Source organism: Archocentrus centrarchus, chromosome 16 (genome assembly GCF_007364275.1).
Source record: "Archocentrus centrarchus isolate MPI-CPG fArcCen1 chromosome 16, fArcCen1, whole genome shotgun sequence".
Lineage (NCBI taxonomy): Eukaryota > Metazoa > Chordata > Actinopteri > Cichliformes > Cichlidae > Archocentrus > Archocentrus centrarchus.
Genome location: NC_044361.1, coordinates 23790713 through 23808231, shown reverse-complemented (window position 1 = coordinate 23808231; position 17519 = coordinate 23790713). Strand labels below are relative to the sequence as shown.

General features: G+C 39.2%; 2 protein-coding genes across 4 annotated transcripts; one reads left to right on the top strand and one right to left on the bottom strand.

Annotated features, from left to right (window-relative positions):
* Nucleotides 1-1385: 1385 nt before the first annotated feature.
* On the bottom strand, nt 1386-11063 carry dbf4 (DBF4-CDC7 kinase regulatory subunit). Of its 2 annotated transcripts, XM_030749088.1 has the most exons (14): nt 11046-11063; nt 10722-10769; nt 10036-10165; nt 9394-9554; nt 7900-8100; nt 7731-7781; nt 7584-7653; nt 7392-7468; nt 7234-7279; nt 7056-7101; nt 6836-6961; nt 4835-4949; nt 3209-3327; nt 1386-3085 (listed from the first exon to the last, which is right to left on the bottom strand). In XM_030749088.1, the coding sequence occupies exons 3-14, from the start codon at nt 10079-10081 to the stop codon at nt 2395-2397; spliced, it is 1749 nt and encodes a 582-aa protein (XP_030604948.1). In that variant the 5' UTR covers nt 10082-10165; nt 10722-10769; nt 11046-11063; the 3' UTR covers nt 1386-2394. The 2 variants fall into 2 exon arrangements, with proteins under 2 accessions (XP_030604948.1, XP_030604947.1); XM_030749087.1 differs by lacking the exons at nt 10722-10769; nt 11046-11063 and adding an exon at nt 10330-10561.
* slc25a40 (solute carrier family 25 member 40) lies at nt 11028-17462 on the top strand. 2 transcript variants are annotated; one of them, XM_030749132.1, is made up of 10 exons: nt 11028-11191; nt 11390-11490; nt 11757-11816; nt 12504-12610; nt 12796-12863; nt 13124-13248; nt 13617-13900; nt 14009-14090; nt 14962-15039; nt 16296-17462. In XM_030749132.1, the coding sequence occupies exons 2-10, from the start codon at nt 11391-11393 to the stop codon at nt 16427-16429; spliced, it is 1038 nt and encodes a 345-aa protein (XP_030604992.1). In that variant the 5' UTR covers nt 11028-11191; nt 11390; the 3' UTR covers nt 16430-17462. The 2 variants fall into 2 exon arrangements, with proteins under 2 accessions (XP_030604992.1, XP_030604991.1); XM_030749131.1 differs by having other exon boundaries at nt 11386-11490.
* The last annotated feature ends 57 nt before the right edge of the window (nt 17463-17519 follow it).

Sequence of the window (17519 nt, the reverse complement as noted above, 5' to 3'; positions counted from 1 at the left end):
ATAAACATATAGAGTGAAAAGAGGTGAGTGAAGAAGAAACACTCAGTGCACCATGGGAAACCCCCAGCAGCCAAGGCCTATTGCAGCATAACTAAGGGATGGTTCAGGGCCACCCGATCCAGCCCTAACTAAGCTTGATCAAAAAAAAGGAAGCCTAATATTCCAGTTCTTTATGTCTTTAAGACGTTCCTGCAGTTTAACTAATTGATTTGTGTCATCTGGCTTCATGGGCAGATAAAGCTGGGTCTCATCTGCATAACAATGAAAATGTATGCAATGTTTTCTAATAATACTGCCTAAGAGAAGCATGTATATTATAAATAGAATTGGTCCCAGCACAGAACCTTGTAGAACTTCATAATTAACCTTAGTGTGTGAAGAAGACTCCCCATTTACATGAACAAAATGGAGTTCACTAGATAAATATGATTCAAACCACTGCAGCACAGCACCTTTAATACCTATGGCAGGCTCTAATCTCTGTAATAAAATGTTAGGGTCAGCAGTATGGAATGCTGCACTGAGGTCTAGCAGGACAAGCACAGAGATGAGTCCACTGTCAGAGGCCATGAGAAGATCAGTTGTAACCTTCATCACCCAGTGATCCATGTACTTGCTAAAATTACCCAGTGTAATTATTTTATCTAAACTGAGCACTAAATCACATAAAAAGTCTGAAAAATCAGATAAAACTCTGATTAAAGGTTATCTAGATTAAGCTACACAAAAACACCATTGTGCTCTGCAACAGGAAGTGATACAATACCGCAGTGAGAGCCAGCACCAGGTCTAGTGTATCAGTTATATTGGCAAATAAAAGGGTTTGTGTATTATGATAGAGCACAGTGGCAACAGTATAACTGTGTGTGTGCAGTTAAGATAGCCATGTCTGCCTTTAGAAAAGTCCGCTATATTCAGTATTGCCTGTGTTGACAACTTTTCTGTAAGAAAACTCACAGGCGGTGGTCTTTAGTGGCTGTAAATCACTAAAGGGGATGAGGGGGTCTCTTGGTGTCCGAAGCACGCGAGAAATGTGGTACTGACGCTGTATTTGACACTAAACACGCAGTGATGACGGAGGATTTCGCGGATCTAATCACCGGAAAAGTCATTAAATCTAGTGACAAAGTCACTAAGTTGGCAACAGAGTATCGCTGTGCACTTACCTCAGAACATGTTTAACACACTAAATTCAGGGAAAAGGAAGAAGCTGAGCTCAGGCATCAGGAGGAGGAGGGGAAAAATGCAGGCCATAACAAGTGCACTTAAAATTTCTTTTTTAAATGTCACACATAATGCCAAATACCACGCAAACAAGCTGCAGGCCATTCACATTACAACACACACAAACAGACAGTACAACAGGTTATTTATTTCAAAAATACATTCACATCCACATGTCTGAGAAGATTAAAAATTTTCACAACTGAAGCTGCCTTTTATCTATAAGCTGCTCTTTTAACTCTACATTCAGTCTTAGTGGAAAAAGACTGTACAATGTAAAACAATAACTCATGCACTGATATTTTATAGATTTTTCAAGTGGCAAAAAAAAGATAGCAATCCTGACATTACTGTCCCTATCTGTGTCAAAATACAAGAATGTATTCAGAAATATACTATTACATAAGACGACCATGTCAAGAGTTATTTCCTTTATTAAACGTATGCCCATAAAGGAGAAGCAGAAGAGCTGCATTATAACATGTAGTCCTCAAGTTGAGTGAGATGTAGACTAAATAAAAAGGGTCTTCAAGCTGACACATTTTATGTACTCGGTAGATTACTCTGTTATGGTTTTGACTAAATATGTTCAATTTCAAGTACACTTCAGTACCAAGTTATGAATTCAGAATCAAACAAGATAATGTGCACAATATCAAAAGCTGCACATTTTACAGCCAGTGTTCAAGTACACAAAACACTGGCATGCAATATTTGTCTTCTTAGAGAGGACCTATTATTGCCCCTTATTTTGTGTGTGGTGGATGCTCATTTTTAACATAGCCAAAATGCCAAACAATGACATCACTGTTCGGGCATTTTTTTCTACTCTTAGCTCTGTATGATGTCAAATAGAGACGCTACCTCTAATACGGGCACGTCAGGCACAGAAGCCCCACCCACCTGCTATTTAAACCTTCTGTTTACAGGGGGCAGCCAATGAGAATTATATGGTTAGGAGTAATAATAGTAGGTCCACTCTAAGTTTATATTCTACTCTGTAAACAAAATGTTAAAATCACAGCCTTTCATCTGAGTTAAGGGGGAGAACTGGTGCATTTGTGATCAAATACAAAAGCCACAGTACATCCCACCACCTTCTATTAACATTTGAAATCCCACAGCCTCCATAGTCCAAGGCACACAAATTTGAGCGAATCCCTTTAGCTTCTAGTCCTCAAATCCATGAAACTCCACATCCATGTCGTCGCTGGACTGAAAAAGCTTCCAGAGCTTCAATAAAGAGTTGTCAGGAACGTCACAAGGCTCTACATGTTCAACATTTGGGTCCACTTTCCGTCTTTTGTGCTTGTAGACTTTTATCTTCCTCTGAATTTTCTGCACTGGAGAGAAGCTTTCAGTCATTTTCTTATCAGACTCTTGTTCATTTGTCTTAACACTGAGGCTTTTTGAGGATAATTCAGTCTGTGTGTTCATATTATCGTGAAGTATCTGTTTCACCGGGTCATCCTGAGAATCTCTGGTGGGCAAAGAGGGAAGAAATTCACTTCTAGAGGGGGCTTCTTCTGACTCGAACTGAGGATTTCGAGCCTGATTAGCTTTTTGTGTGCAAGAAGTCAATGAATTCTGTCTGCACGGCCGTTTACGTGCAAGCGATTTGTGTCTAGATCTGCCTGAGTAAGTGTAACAGTTCCTCTGGTCGCCCTCTTTGTGAATCAACTCAGCAGAGACAGGTGCTGATCTGATTTTTAGATCCTGTCTGGAATTTAATTCCTTGTTCACATCAACAGTCCACGGCTCCTCTTCTTGAACAGTCTCTGAAGGATTTCCCTTGTGCCTTAGTTCAGGTTCTCCACATGGTCCGGGAGCAATCAGAACAGAGGAAACACTGCACTTTGGTCTAAAGGGAATCAAAGAAAAACTTTAATTAGCTGAATGGGATAAAAATAGAAAGCAAAAAAAGAAAAAAGAGATTTAGATACTGTTTTTCTTTTGGCAACTTTAGCTTAAAAAGAAAAGTTACCTTTTGAGTTTAGAAGTTTTAATGTGCATGAAGTTGTGGGTCAGGGTTGAAACCAATCTGTCCACCGCCAAGTACTCATCACTCTTAGAGAAAGCTTGGTGACATCCACTCTGCAGATGCTGAACAAAAGATACACAGTTAAATAATGCAGAACTGCAGTGGTCCAGCCAAGGCCACTGAGCCTCTACTGCACAAACACCTACACACAAAAAGAGGCATTTGAAGCTCCTGCCACATGACTGTTCACAGTGAATAAAAGCAATTTACTGAGCAGCCTATTAGAGCAAGGCAGACAATGAGCAGTTTTTCCATGATTGTGTTAAACACCAGAGAACACTGACGAGGGACTCAGAATAGATGTACGAACAGACTTGGTTTAGTTTTCCTTCTTGGTTAAATTATTTGACGCAGTCCATCGTCAATATATTTCTATCTATGGGTGCTTAACTGAAGTGAAAGAGGTACACACATTTATCAGCTGCTGAGTTTAATTTAGATTAATATTATTTTTACGTCACGTTACCAAATACCAGCAAACTGAAATACCATACACCTGGCCAACATAATCAAATAAATAAAAAATAACCACCTGGGTTTAACTAAGCAAATAAAGAGCTTTCCATTGGATAATTACGGCAGTGATTAAAATGTTTTGGCTAGTAACACATTAAAACACATTGTCCAACACATTATTAAAACCTGTAAGGATAGTGGTGAAACCATCATATCTGTGGAAGAAATGTGGTCACCCAAAAAAAAAAAAAAAAAAATCCTGAAGCCTCCCAGGTATATTTAATAGCAAAACTAAGAGCATTTTCACACACAGTGCCAAGAGAGCTCAAAGGATTGGAACTAAACTGCTGTGTAGCCTTAAAAATCCACTTATCAGTGAGGCTAATCATTAAAAAGGCTTCAATTTGCTAAGGAGCATCAAGATTGGACTCTGGAGGAATAGAAAAAGGTCATGTGTCCAGAGCTACCCTGTTCCAGAGTAATGAGCACATCACTTTCCCATCATCAATAGAAGATCCTGGTAATAAATAAATAAATCAATAATGCGACTGGACGGAAATAAATGTGGCACTGCACAAGCCCATCGAAGGGTGCCAAATGCCATAATCAAAACTAAATGAGGTCCAATGAAATATCAGAGTGTGACCTTTTTTGGCCAGGCAGTGTATTTGTACAATAATAAAAATGTTGTAGCTCTTGTATATATAAATGTAAGTTTAAAAAAAAAAAAAAAAAAAAAAAATCACAAAGTAAAGCTCTGCTCATTACCTGAGTGATCACTGTACCAACTGTTGTAGCGCCAAATTCAAATTGTGGTTAATTCAAATAAATAATCTCTTAACATCCACCAAGGTTAGGGTTAGGTTTGCCAGATGCCATATAAGGAAATTGAAATGCAATCTCACATATTTTTGGCATTACAGTTTTTCCATCAAATCTTCCCCATTTTGTTTCAAAATAGGTTTAAATTCTATAAAAATGGGTGGATGTTAACCAGACCCAAACCACACTCCTTATCCCAGATAAGAGATAAACAGACGTAGAAATAGCAGGATCTTAAACACACTGCATATGCACTGTGCTGTGTAACAGTTTTCACTTTTACAAACTTACCACTGTTAGCTGGTTATATTTGACTGTACAGCACTCGCAGTAACCGCCTCGTTTCTTGTCTCTGTTCTTCTTTCGTCCGTGAGCTCTCTCCTCACTGCCCGAGGCTTTCACACCTCTGTTCCCAGAGGAGCCCAGAGGATTAACAAAAGCAAATTAGGTGAAAAAAGTTTAGTGTTTCTGCATTTTGATACTTTCAGTCTTAATGAGGTCGCTTAGGGACTTGTGAGCAGCTCCAGCAGTACTATCTGAATTTGCGTGGTTAAGACCTGTTCAGACCCACAATTTGTATACCCTTAAGGCCTTTACACACTGGACACATTGCGGAAAAAAACGTCAAGAAAGTCCGACTCTTTCGGATGCAAACTTATTGTGTAAGCTACATACACTCCGGATGCGTTACGTTTTTCGCGCATAATTCGTCCTCATAAAACGCACTGTGAAAAAGAATGCAGTCAACATCAAGTGATGATGTGATGAGGTCCTGATGTTTCTAAACAAGAGAAGGAAGAAACAGAGATTCTGGGTTCATCCAACTCTCATGAGAAAACAGCAGCAGGGAGCGTTTCATGGTTCGATCCCGAAGTTGAAAATGCATCATGGCAGCTTTCATGAGATCAGCTCAAGAGTTCCAGAGTTGGAATCATATCCGATGAGACAGAGAAATAAATTCAGTGGCTCGATTGACCAGCAGCAGCGTCTAGCTGTGAGTCTGAGGAAAAATAGTATAATTTTACTGTTCCCACATCACTGTATATTCAGTATGTCGTATGTGTCGTATATGAGTATGTGTCTGGTGTGTAAAGGCCTTTACAGTTGTGGTCAGAAATTTACATGCACTCATTTAATGAATGTACTTTTTCCAGGGTGGAATGATTGTACAGCATACATTTTTAATGACTAAATAAATAAGAATTGGGTGCAAAGGTTTGAATTTATTTTGGATTTTCTTTAATCCATACAGGGTGAAAAGTATACATATGAACTCAAATATATACATTCACACATCTTTCAATAAGTGGTGCTGAAACTCCTACAGTGTCATTTAAGGCCTATTAACTTCTGGTTAGTGATCATGATTGACTACAACTGGAAGTTGTAGTCAATCTCAGAACAACGGGAAAGTCCAAGGAACTCAATGAAGAGCTAAGAAGGAAGATTATAAATTTACACAAGTTAGGAAGGTCTCCTGGAACCATTTCTAAACACATTCAGATTCCAAGATCATCATTTCAAACAACTGTATGAAAGTACAAGTTACACAAATGTGTCACCACTTTGCCAAAGTCTGGAAGTAGACACAAACTGCCACCCTCACATTAGAAGAAACTGGTTAGGATGTTCAGGCAGGTACCAACCAAGAAAGAAGCCCCTGCTCCAAAATCAACACCTTTATGCACGACCGAAATTTGCAGCTGCCCAAACGAACAAGTCAAGAGGAGTGGTCAAATATCCAGCCAGAATTACACCAGAAGCTTGTTGATGGAAACCAAAAGAATCTGGGCGAGTTGCCACTTGCTAAGGGATGTTTAACCAAATATTATTGGGGATGCATGTATATATTTGAGCCTATATGTATACTTTTGACTTTGTGTGCATTAAAGAAAAAACAAAATAAATTCAAATATGTGCACCTGTACAATCATTCCACCCTGGAAAAAGAACAGCTTGAAAAAATTATTAAAAGCCACACATTACCATGGCATTTATTCCCATAATGAGTGTATGTAAACTTCTGACCTCAACTGTATTGTCTCTTAATATAGAAAGAGCACATGGAGAAACTATCTGTGGCTGCACTCCGTAGCATTATAAAGAATTAACAAAAAGCAGCGCTGGGTATAAAATTATATTTGCCTTACATAAGCATTTTACATACATTTGCTTACATAAACATTTTGAAAAACCTTATGGTTAAATGCTAGTGATGAGAGGTTTTTCAAAAGTGAGTGAGGCATAATGTGCTGTTCACAAATAAAAGTTAAAAGCAACACAGTATAATACCTGTGTCCCAGCTGTTTATTTACAGGGGGATCCTTATCCTCAGGACAGAAAGGACTACAGGGAGCACTGGTTTTCAGGTTGAACTCCGGCATATTTGGCATTGTGAGGTAGACTGGACGGTAGTGCCTGATAAGGGGAAGGAAACTATTTTAAAAAAAAAAATCACAGGAACAATTTCACAACAATAGGTGGATGCTGAGTTCTGCTGATGGACTCTTACCTACTTGAATCCTCAACCTTGATGAAAGGTTTACTAATCCGCCCACCTGGAGCACAAAACATATATAATTTCTTGGAAGAGCAGCAAGAACAGATAATAAACATTTGTCTTAAAAGGCTGACTAAAATATACCAGCTCTCCAAACTTGTCTAGATGTTTTAAAAAAATTAAAATCTACCTTTGCATTTCCCCAGGCTTTGTTTTGTTGCAGAAGCAGCTTTGTCCTATTAAAAATGACAGAAAAAGAAGAGTCAAATTTCACAATGCTAAAAATCAATAACTTCATAATAAATTATTACCTTTTACTCATAATGCATTTTAAAACTGTCAACTTACACCCACGTTGATGGCAGTGGCTGCAGGAACTGTGTTGCTGATGAGCTTTTTTTTCTTATGAACATATGCTATTAAATCTGGAATTACCACAAATTCATAAACCCATAGTGAATTAAAGCAGAATGAATGAGAATTTCACACAAATCCCAAAAACAAAAGATTGAAATAAAACAGGTACAACACACAACATACCATCTACATATAGGATTTTTATACCCCACTCCAGGGCATTTGACAGGATCTTGTTCATTTGAGCCCTCTCCTAAAAAACAAACAAGACGACATTAGCAGACTAATTAAAAGTCCTCAGTAAATTTTGTTAGTGTTGACAAAACAAACCTGCTCTTTCACTACTCTCTCCACCAGAGACTTCCCTCGGCTTGTGACAAACTGCAAAACAACAGAAAATGGAAATGAAGATTATCATTGACTAGAAAAACAATCTACAGGTGAAGAGAAGAAGCGAGATAATAAATCTAAATTAAAAGATACATCACGGTGAACTCACTGTGTCTGTTTGTCCTTGAGACCTGCTCTTGATGTCGCCATGGCTCCCAGGGCACTGGGGGTTTGAGCGAGGACACGGTGAACTTGGTCCAGAGTCTGGGCTAGGGACAGGAGAGTCCTGTCTGAGGCACTTCACATACCTAGCCTCCCGCTTGTTGGATACCAGATACTTAATGTCCTTACTGAAGAACTTCTCCACAGTCTGAATAAAAGAAAGATGGAATAAAATGCTTAGAGAAATAACAAAGAATAATTATATATGCAATTTACAGAGTGAAAATGTCCCACACTCTTAAATAAATAAATAGGTGTTGAATGTCTGGTCATGTTTGTAACCTTACTGACATTTTCTAATTGTACTATTTCTAAATAAAATGTTTTCAATTTTGTGTTTATTTGTCAAGTTATTGTACTGCTGCTCATATTTATGTATTAACTAACATTTGAATATCAAGTTTTGTATTTTGTCGACAATACCACGAGTCCTGCTGCATTCATCATCATCAATAGCATCATAAGGGAGAGGCTGAATAATGACAGTTCAAAGTAGGGCTGCAGTCACTGATTATTTTAGTAATTGAGTATTACTCCATCGATTAATCAAATAATCAGATAAAAAAAATACTTTTGTCTTGTTAATGAAGAGTAATAGATATTCAACAAAGAAAAACACAGGTATTTTATAGTGGGCTGTGGCATACTCAGTTGGTACTCAGGAGCCCAAAGTGTGCCAAGAAAATGCACCCCACCACACCACCACCAGCAGCCTGAAGTGTTGCTACGAGGCAAGCTGGATCTATGCTTTCGTGTTGTTTACAATGAAATCTGCCCCTATCATCTTAATGTTGCAGCAGAAATCGAGACTCATCAGACCAGGCAATGGCTTTCCAATCTTCTATTGTCCAATTTTGGGGAGCCCGTGCATGTTGTAGCCTCAGTTTCTTGTTCTTAGCTGACAGGAGTGGCACCCAGCGTATGGTCTTCTGCTGCTGTAGTCCATCTGCTTCAAGGTTCAACGTGTGCTACATAGCTTTGTTGTAACAAGTGGTTAATTGAGCTACTGTTGTCTTCCTATCAGCTCAAGTAGCCTTGCCATTCTCCTCTGACATCAACAAGGTGTTTTTGCCCAGAAAACCGCAGCTCATTGAATATTTTCTCTTTCAGACAGTCCTCTGCAAATCCTAGAGATGATTCTGTGGGGAAAATCCCAGTAGATCAGCAGTTTCTGAAATACTCAGACTAACCCGTCTGTCACCAAAAACCATGCCACATTTTAAGGGACTTAAAATCACCTTTTTTTCCCCCATTCTGATGCCTGGTTTAAATTCCACCAGGTCATCTTGACCATGTCTACATACCATTGAGTTGCGGCCATGTGATTGGCTGATTAGATATTTGTATTGATGGCTAGGTGTACTTAACAAAGAGGCTAGTGAGTGTAGATAGCTTCATAGTACATGTGACACAAGAGCAATGACAAAAAGCTTCACCTCACCCCTCCCAGTTGTTTGATGTCACTCTCCAATGTTTCTGCTACTCTGTTTGATGGCAGGTCCAGGTAAAACACTTTTCCAGCAAATGGCTTGACTTGTGCAGGAAGTGATGTCCGCTTTGCTTGGCTCAGTGTCACCTTTTCACCAGTATGGCCACCTTTTCCTGAAAGACATTATAGCACAAGAATATTGCTTAAAAGATACACCATTTCACAAGTGAGGTGAGACAGACAAATGACATTTACAGCAAGTTTCACAGACATTGATTAAACCTAGACCCAGAACAAAAGAAAAAAAAATAAAGAAGAAAGTACAAAAAAGGGGAGATTAAATTAAGATCTTCAATGACAAAATATTTATAGGCTCAGGCTAGCTTTAAACCATATGGGAAAGTGAGACTTAAAGGTTAAAGCAGGTTACTTGAATAAGAGGTAAGCAAATAAGTAAATAAATGTTTATTTGACCTGTTTTGACTTAAGTCAGGCCAGCTCAAAAAATTATTTTTGAGCAGAGTTAAAGACAGACTTTGGGGGGGGGCAAAAATTGGGTATTATGTTTGGTAGTTTGGTTAAATCTACGTTCAATAACACAAAACACGGAAACAGTCTCGGCTGGTGTAAAACGGAAATAAAAGATACAGGTACCTTCCCTGTTGGATCCCGGATGCTTCTGAGTGCGTTTTGGCTTCATTTTATTCTCTTTAATAGAGAAAAGGTTGTTTTTCTTCTTCTCCCGTCTTGAGTCAACATACCCCACAAAGTCCTCATCAGTCCCCTGCGTGAAAACAAAGGAAAAATATTTAAAAATTACACGCAGATTGCAAGATAACAAACGTCAGTAATGCGTAAAAAAGCCATAACATTAAAACATCTGAGGGAGGCTGCTCGTTGTCCCCATACAAATCAGCTTTAATGGTCTTAAATGTAAACTTAACGTACGTTCATAACCTCGTTCCCCCAGCGGGCACACGGCTTCGCCGATTAGCCTCTTTGCTCACATGTTTACGCCAGCTAATGTCGACAAACTCCCCCAAACTCGTGTCCGCATATTTGTTCCAACAAATTATTCACGGAAATAGGGATTTACAGCTCCTCAGGTAGAAATATTAAACTTTAACATCGCCGGTTCTATAACGTCTCTTTCCCGCTTTAATTGCGGTGGTGGAGACTCTACGTATGTTGCCATGTTTGACGCTTTCCGACTTCATAATCACAGCTACATTTAAACGCGCTGTATTATTGAGTTAGTTTTAAAAATTGCGCATATTTTCAGTATTTAACTGAAGCTTTGTTTTTTTTAATGAGCTTTACAGCCGTCCTGTTATCCATACCTTCAAAGAAAACCGAGGCGTTGATGTGAAACGGAATGGTTTCCAAACCTGGCAACAAAAAATAAATAAATAAATAAATAAAATAAGTAAACATATCCTTGATGCTTGGATGTGATGATTCTCCACTATTGTGAAACTAAAGTAAATGAAATATACACAAACAAATGTGGCAGTAAATTGTTTAATTTACAATCACATTGATGTAGTATGCGTGTACGTTTTTGTGTCGGTTTACCAATATTAAAAAATTAAAAATAAAAGATTAAAATTGAAATCCAGGAATGTGCTCAGCTGGAATTACGTCACCATGCGGCATAAACTGACCTGCTGCTGGACACACACGCGTGTTTAGGCTGTGCTTTCAGATCCTTTAGGACAGCAGTAACTGGCGTGCTGGGAGGACAGTATAAACCCTGAGAGGGATGTGCGTGTTCATGGAAGACGCCTTTGATAGTCACGGGCTGTAGTAGGTAAGGAGTTAGCTGTGCAAGTTAGCTCGCTAAGGTTAGCCGGAGAGCTGTCATACAGTGTCACGGATCATAACCGAGTCAAAGTATCGTACTACCCAGGCCAGCGTTCTTGCGGCCACCAAAGCGCTGATTTATTGTATGAATGTTAAATAAGACGCATTTTAAAATTAGTCTTTTGTTTGTGTTTTACGAAGACAGGATGAATAATCAAAGTCCCGCTCCCCCTGCCAGTGATGCCATTACGCCCCTCCAACAGATGGTGGCGTCCTGCTCCGGCGCCATCCTTACATCGCTGTTTGGTGAGACACTTAAACTCTTGTTTAACTAACGCTCAGATGGCCGTTTATTTATTTAGTAATACTGTTTTGAGCTTGGATTAGTTGCTTAAAGTGATGCACGAGAACCAGTTCATGATATTTGTTTTAGTTTTCATTTTATTAGATTTACGTTTAATTAGAGAACAAACTCTAATTAAATGAAAACTAAAACAAATGTCATGAACTGGTTCTCGTGTTCATGTGCTGAACACATAGACTCATGTTTAAAATTTTTTTTTTTTTAACAGTCACACCTTTGGATGTTGTGAAGATCAGACTACAAGCACAGAAAAATCCCTTCCCCAAAGGTAAAATTAATTTACATTTTGATTTTTTTTTTTCCATTCCAGTACATACACTATATTGCCAGAAGTATTCACTCATCCATCCAAATCATTGAATTCAGTTGTTCCAATCACGTCCATGGCCACAGGTGAATAAAATGAAGCACCTAGGCATGCAGACTGCTGAAATTTCCTTGCTACTAAATATTTCAGTCAACTTTGAAAGCAACAGACAGTGCACAAAAGGGGTGAAGAAGAAGAGAGTGCAGGCAGGGTGGAGACGAGTGTGGGGGGCGGTTTGTGACAGAAGGCTAGAAGCAAGAGTGAAAGGGAAAGTTTACAGCAGCTATGATATGGTTTGGAGACAGTGGGTCTCACAAAAAAGACCGGTTACAATGAATCCAGAAAGGCACAAACGCTTCACCTTGAGTTCTTTATTTAAAAAAAAAAAAAATCAACAGTAGTATTTTATTTCATTGAGTCAAACATGATTTAAAACTACTTTTACATACATTTTCACTACCTTGTAGTACTGCTAGCTTCAGATCACACTAGAAATAGCAGTGAATTTAATTTTTTTATCAATTAACAACTTTGCAGAAATTTTCACATTTTGCTGACCTGAACACCCTGGCAGGCCGGTTTTGGCTCCCGGCCCACGTTTGACATCACTGTATCAAATGCTGATGAATGAATGTTGATATGTTTCAGGCAAATGCTTTGTGTACTGCAATGGACTAATGGACCACATATGTGTGTGTGAAAATGGGAATTCCAAGGCCTGGTACAAAGCCCCGGGTCACTTCAGTAGCACACTGGTAAAATTTTACATCCACATTTCAGTTTACCACCATAATAATATACAAAAGTTAAGAGTTGGTCAAAATAAAATTTGCTTTACTGGGTGATAGTTTCTTCCTGCTTGTGTAAGGTAGAATTGTTGTTGTACAAAACCACTGAGTGGCATCATCCTTCACTGACTCCTAACTCTGAATCTCTGCAGGATGCCTTTGTCAAGATAGTAAGGCATGAGGGAATCAGGTCATTATGGAGCGGTCTGCCTCCAACACTGTGAGTGTGAAGTCTTCTGTGTCCGTTTTATTCCCTAATTGGGCACCTCCCCTTCTTTTAAAACTTAGTTATTGAGCATTTGTGGTGGGTCAGTAGTCATTTAGCCCACAGCTGATGCACTCATTAAGGGTGTTTTCCATTGATGTGTTATTAATTCGTAGTGAGCCACCTCAGAGTTTCTTGAAGGGTCATTACCAAAGACTTATTTATGTTAAGCATCAGTAAACAGAATTTTCTTCTTCCATATGTGCTGTCTCCAGTGTGATGGCAGTCCCAGCAACAGTGATCTACTTCACTTGTTATGACCAGCTGTGCGCAGCACTGAGGGTCAGGATGGGAGACCATGCTCAGGAGGCTCCTCTCATAGCAGGAGCTACTGCTAGAGGTGAGCTGACTGTTGTCCCTCTGTCACTGCAATTACCGCACTCAGTGAGGAAAGGATCACTTAGAGTTCATTTCAGCACGGTTAACGTACAGCAGCATTTTAATAATTCAGGGGGATTTCATTTCCAAACTAATTTTCAAGGTCAGCCACCCTTACCTTCTGCCCCATGGCCTCGACTTTCTGCAATTTTATCCCACACGCTAGGTTTCATTTAGAACCTGTGAGCTTTATTATTAATCAGACTCAAAGTCCTGTAAGTGATTATTTAAGTAGAATTATGAAACACAATAGTTAGTGCTACAGCAATACATTGTCTTCACTAACATAATATTTCATCTCCTGTTTTGTCTTCCTCCTCTGTGTAAAAGTGGGTTCGGCGACAATGATCAGCCCTCTGGAACTGATCCGCACTAAACTGCAGTCTCAGAAACAGTCGTACAGGGAGCTGACTCAGTGTATCCGTTCAGCAGTGGAGGCAGAGGGCTGGCTGTCTCTGTGGAGGGGTTTGGGGCCCACGCTTCTCCGAGACGTGCCCTTCTCGGCCATGTACTGGTACAACTATGAGAGGGGCAAGAACTGGCTGCGTGACTTGTCTACTGCCACAGAACCCACGCTGACCATCACCTTCATATCTGGAGCTGTGTCAGGATCTGTAAGTTAATCTTTCCTTCTCTGAAGCTGCACAGCTTCCAGATAAGCATATGTCTTACTGAACAAACAGAAGTAAACTACAGAGTATAATTTTTTTTTTTTTTTTCAGATTGCATCTATTGTAACTTTACCTTTTGATGTCGTCAAAACAAGAAGACAGGTGGAGCTTGGAGAACTACAAGCAAAGAACTGTAATTATGGATCTTTTTTTTTTTTTTAATTAATCCTTCTGAATATTGTAAATATACATTGCTGAGGGAAGTTATCTAGAAGCTACTTTATATTTGTGTTGGCATCATAAATGAACAATAACCATAAACTACAACCTCTGCAAAGTTAAATAAAAGCAACAATGGGCTTTAAAACATTTTACTTCACAGCAAAGAAGCTTCTTCATTTCAGCTCCAGGTTTTCTGAACAGGCTCGTTCACACGTTGAGAGCCCACGTGACTATTATGTGACAGTCATCAGTCGCAGGTCAAACCTGGAATAGGCCTTAAGCTTTCAAAGTGCTGATAAGCAATAGAAATAGGTGACTTACATGTGTGCCGCCACTTCTGTGGAGTGATGGTTGCTCCAGTTGTTTATAGATGCCCTTTCTTCTCTCTTCAAAGCCTTGACCTTTGAAGACAGCTGAGTGAGTTGCGTGTGCTTCTTTTCTTAATATGTAGGTCTGACCACTTCTCATTGCAGTCCAAGGCAATGAGAATAGTTTAAAAATACCATTATGCCAGTGTGCACCACTCAGTGCAGCCTCAGTGAAGACTTGAAACAACCTGGTGGTAGAAAATATGTTGACAGTGTAGAATAAGATTTTCCTAAACAGTTCTACCTCAGAGGAGAGGGTGTGCGAGCTTTATGTGAACACATTTGGAACATAAGTGATATTAATGAAGATAATTCTCAGCTCATCTGAAAGGATACAGGATTATTGTAGAGCATGTCAGGTAAAAAAACAAAGAACAGGAGTCACTGGCCTTCATTGCTAAACTCACATCTTTTGTGGTCAGTTTTTGGTTGGATGATGCTGTTTGATGCTGATTGGTGTTTTTGTGTTTTCAGTGCCAGGTCAGGCCTCTTCCACCTTCTGTGTGATGTGCAGGATTGTGGCAGAGGATGGGTTTAGAGGGCTGTTTGCAGGTAGGTACTTTTCTGAACTGTGACTCATTGTTATGTCTGAGTTAGTCATGTACACTCACAGTAAAAACAAAGGACACCCTCTGTCAAATCTAAGGTTTATATATCAGGACATAAGAAAAATGATCCCCTTCTTACCAGTTTTTATCTTCTCGTGCAAAATAAAACGGAAGGATACGGTCATCAGACTGTCCGTGAGGTTTTACCTTTCTGGTCTATAGACTCCAGAACCACAGACTGGAATATGTATTATATCTTTGATATCAATATATCTTTACTAACCCAGAGGTGATTAAAAGTATTTGGATAAAAGTTTAGGGCAAGGGCTCTAAATTAGATATCTCCATTGGTGATGGGTCTTGTTTAATTAGGTAAATACAACCTCAGTTTAACAAGAATGCATGACACCATATTACACCATGTCATTAAGTACAACCCATGATTCCACTGCTTGTAGAACCACCTTTAGCGCCTATTTTCTGTATGACTTTCAAAGTCTTTCATCATTGTGGAGGATTTTTGTCTCATCCGTCTTTCCAGTGTGTTCATTGAGGTTTGCAGGCATTTGTTTATGCACAGCTCTCTTAAGGTCCCACCACAGGTCTGGATTTGGACTGGGCAACTGCAACACGTTGAGTCTTTTCTTTTTCAGCCATTATGAAGTAGATTTGCTGCTGTGTTTGAGATCATTTTCTTGTTGTATGACCCAGTTATGGCCAAGTTTTAGCTGTAGGACAGAAGGAGGAGTTCATGGTTGAGTCAATGACCACAAGGTGTCCAGGTCCTGTGGCTGCAAAATGCAAATCATCGCCCCCTCAACCACTGTGCTTGACAGTCAGTGTGACGTGTTTGTGCTGATATGCTGTGTGTGGTTTGGTCAGATGCTGTCATGTTATTTTTGGGAGAAGAGGTTTTCTCCTGGGCATTGTGTTAACACAAATCGGCTCAAGCTCACGCTTGCTGATGATCAGTTGATCAAGTGCATTTGATTAGCAGCACCTGGCTGCTACTAACCCTCTTTATTCCTATGGAAGCAGAAAGGGTGTACTTATTCACACACTGCTTCTGCATTTTGGCTTAATTTTTGTTTAAATAAATGACGACATATTTCATGTCTTATAGTTCATCTGAGGTTGTATTTTAAGACCTGCTAAGGACCAGATTATTTTTTATGTATAAAACCGTATAACTGAAAGAGGGTGTACATTCTTTTTATCATAACTGTATATGAACTCTCCTCTTTTCTGTTTCTCAACCAGGTTTGCTTCCCAGGCTGATAAAAGTGGCCCCAGCCTGTGCCATCATGATCAGCACTTATGAGTTTGGAAAGGCCTTTTTCCGCAAACAAAACAAAGAGCGGATACTTGCGTCGCTGCAAACCACTAACCCCTGATGGATTTTTCTCCAAAAACATCAAACACCACAACTAGTGCTTAGACCTACTGCTCGACTGCACCTGAGGGCTGTACCATGAAAGGAGCATAAACCGCTCAGATTTAAATTGAGGTTATCAAGAAAAGTCAGGGTTGAAATGGTGTTAAATGATACTGTAACAATAATTAGGATGCCATAAGGTCAGCAAGTAGCCACAAGGCTTTGGAACTCTGTATATAGAGATTTTACTGTCTGGTCAATGAGCGCCATGAGATCAAGAAAGGGTGATGCAATTTTCCAAGAGAATTAGTCAGTGGGTGGTATTTAAACCTGCACTGAGCAGTTTAAAAATTACATCATACTTCAGGTAAAATATACCCTCCTTTCATAGTGTATGTGAATCAGGAAGTTACAGTCTAATTCCTGAAGTTATCTGGATAAGCCAGATAACTCATTTTGTGGTGCAGCCCTCTGTGAGGATGATGCCAAATGAAAAACATTAGCAGAAATGGGGGTTCAAAAAAATTTAATCACTTGTCTCTTTTCCCGCATTGCAAGATATTAAAGATCATCAGAATATATATTAATTTATAAAATTATGATATAGATTCTGTATAGAGTCAAATATTTTTCTACACTATGTTCAATTACATGTTTAAGAGGTAGTACATGAAAGACAGTTTTATTAATATATATTTACCATGTATCTCACCGGGATCATGTGCACTGTGCCTAAACTCCTTTCACTCCTCTGTGTGACAGTCAGAACCCCCAAAACCATCTCCATGTTTTTGCACTCGTGTTCCTGCAGACAAAAACTTACAGGGTGCCAGTACAGTGTGAGTGTAAATAAGTGTTTTTCAGATTGATACAAGAATGACATGAGTGTACTATATGAAAATGTCTTTTGTTGAGTTCATTTCATACACCAGATTTTCTTTTCAGTGATTTTATGAGGTTTCTCACTATACCAGTTTTTGTTGACAAACTCAAATGTCATTGTCAAATCGTCAGTGTTTCAGTGGAGTTTATTCAAAATAAACAACAAGGTAAATCCAGTAAAACATCTGCTGTATGTCTGTGCAAATGACTGCTGGAACAAGCTGAAG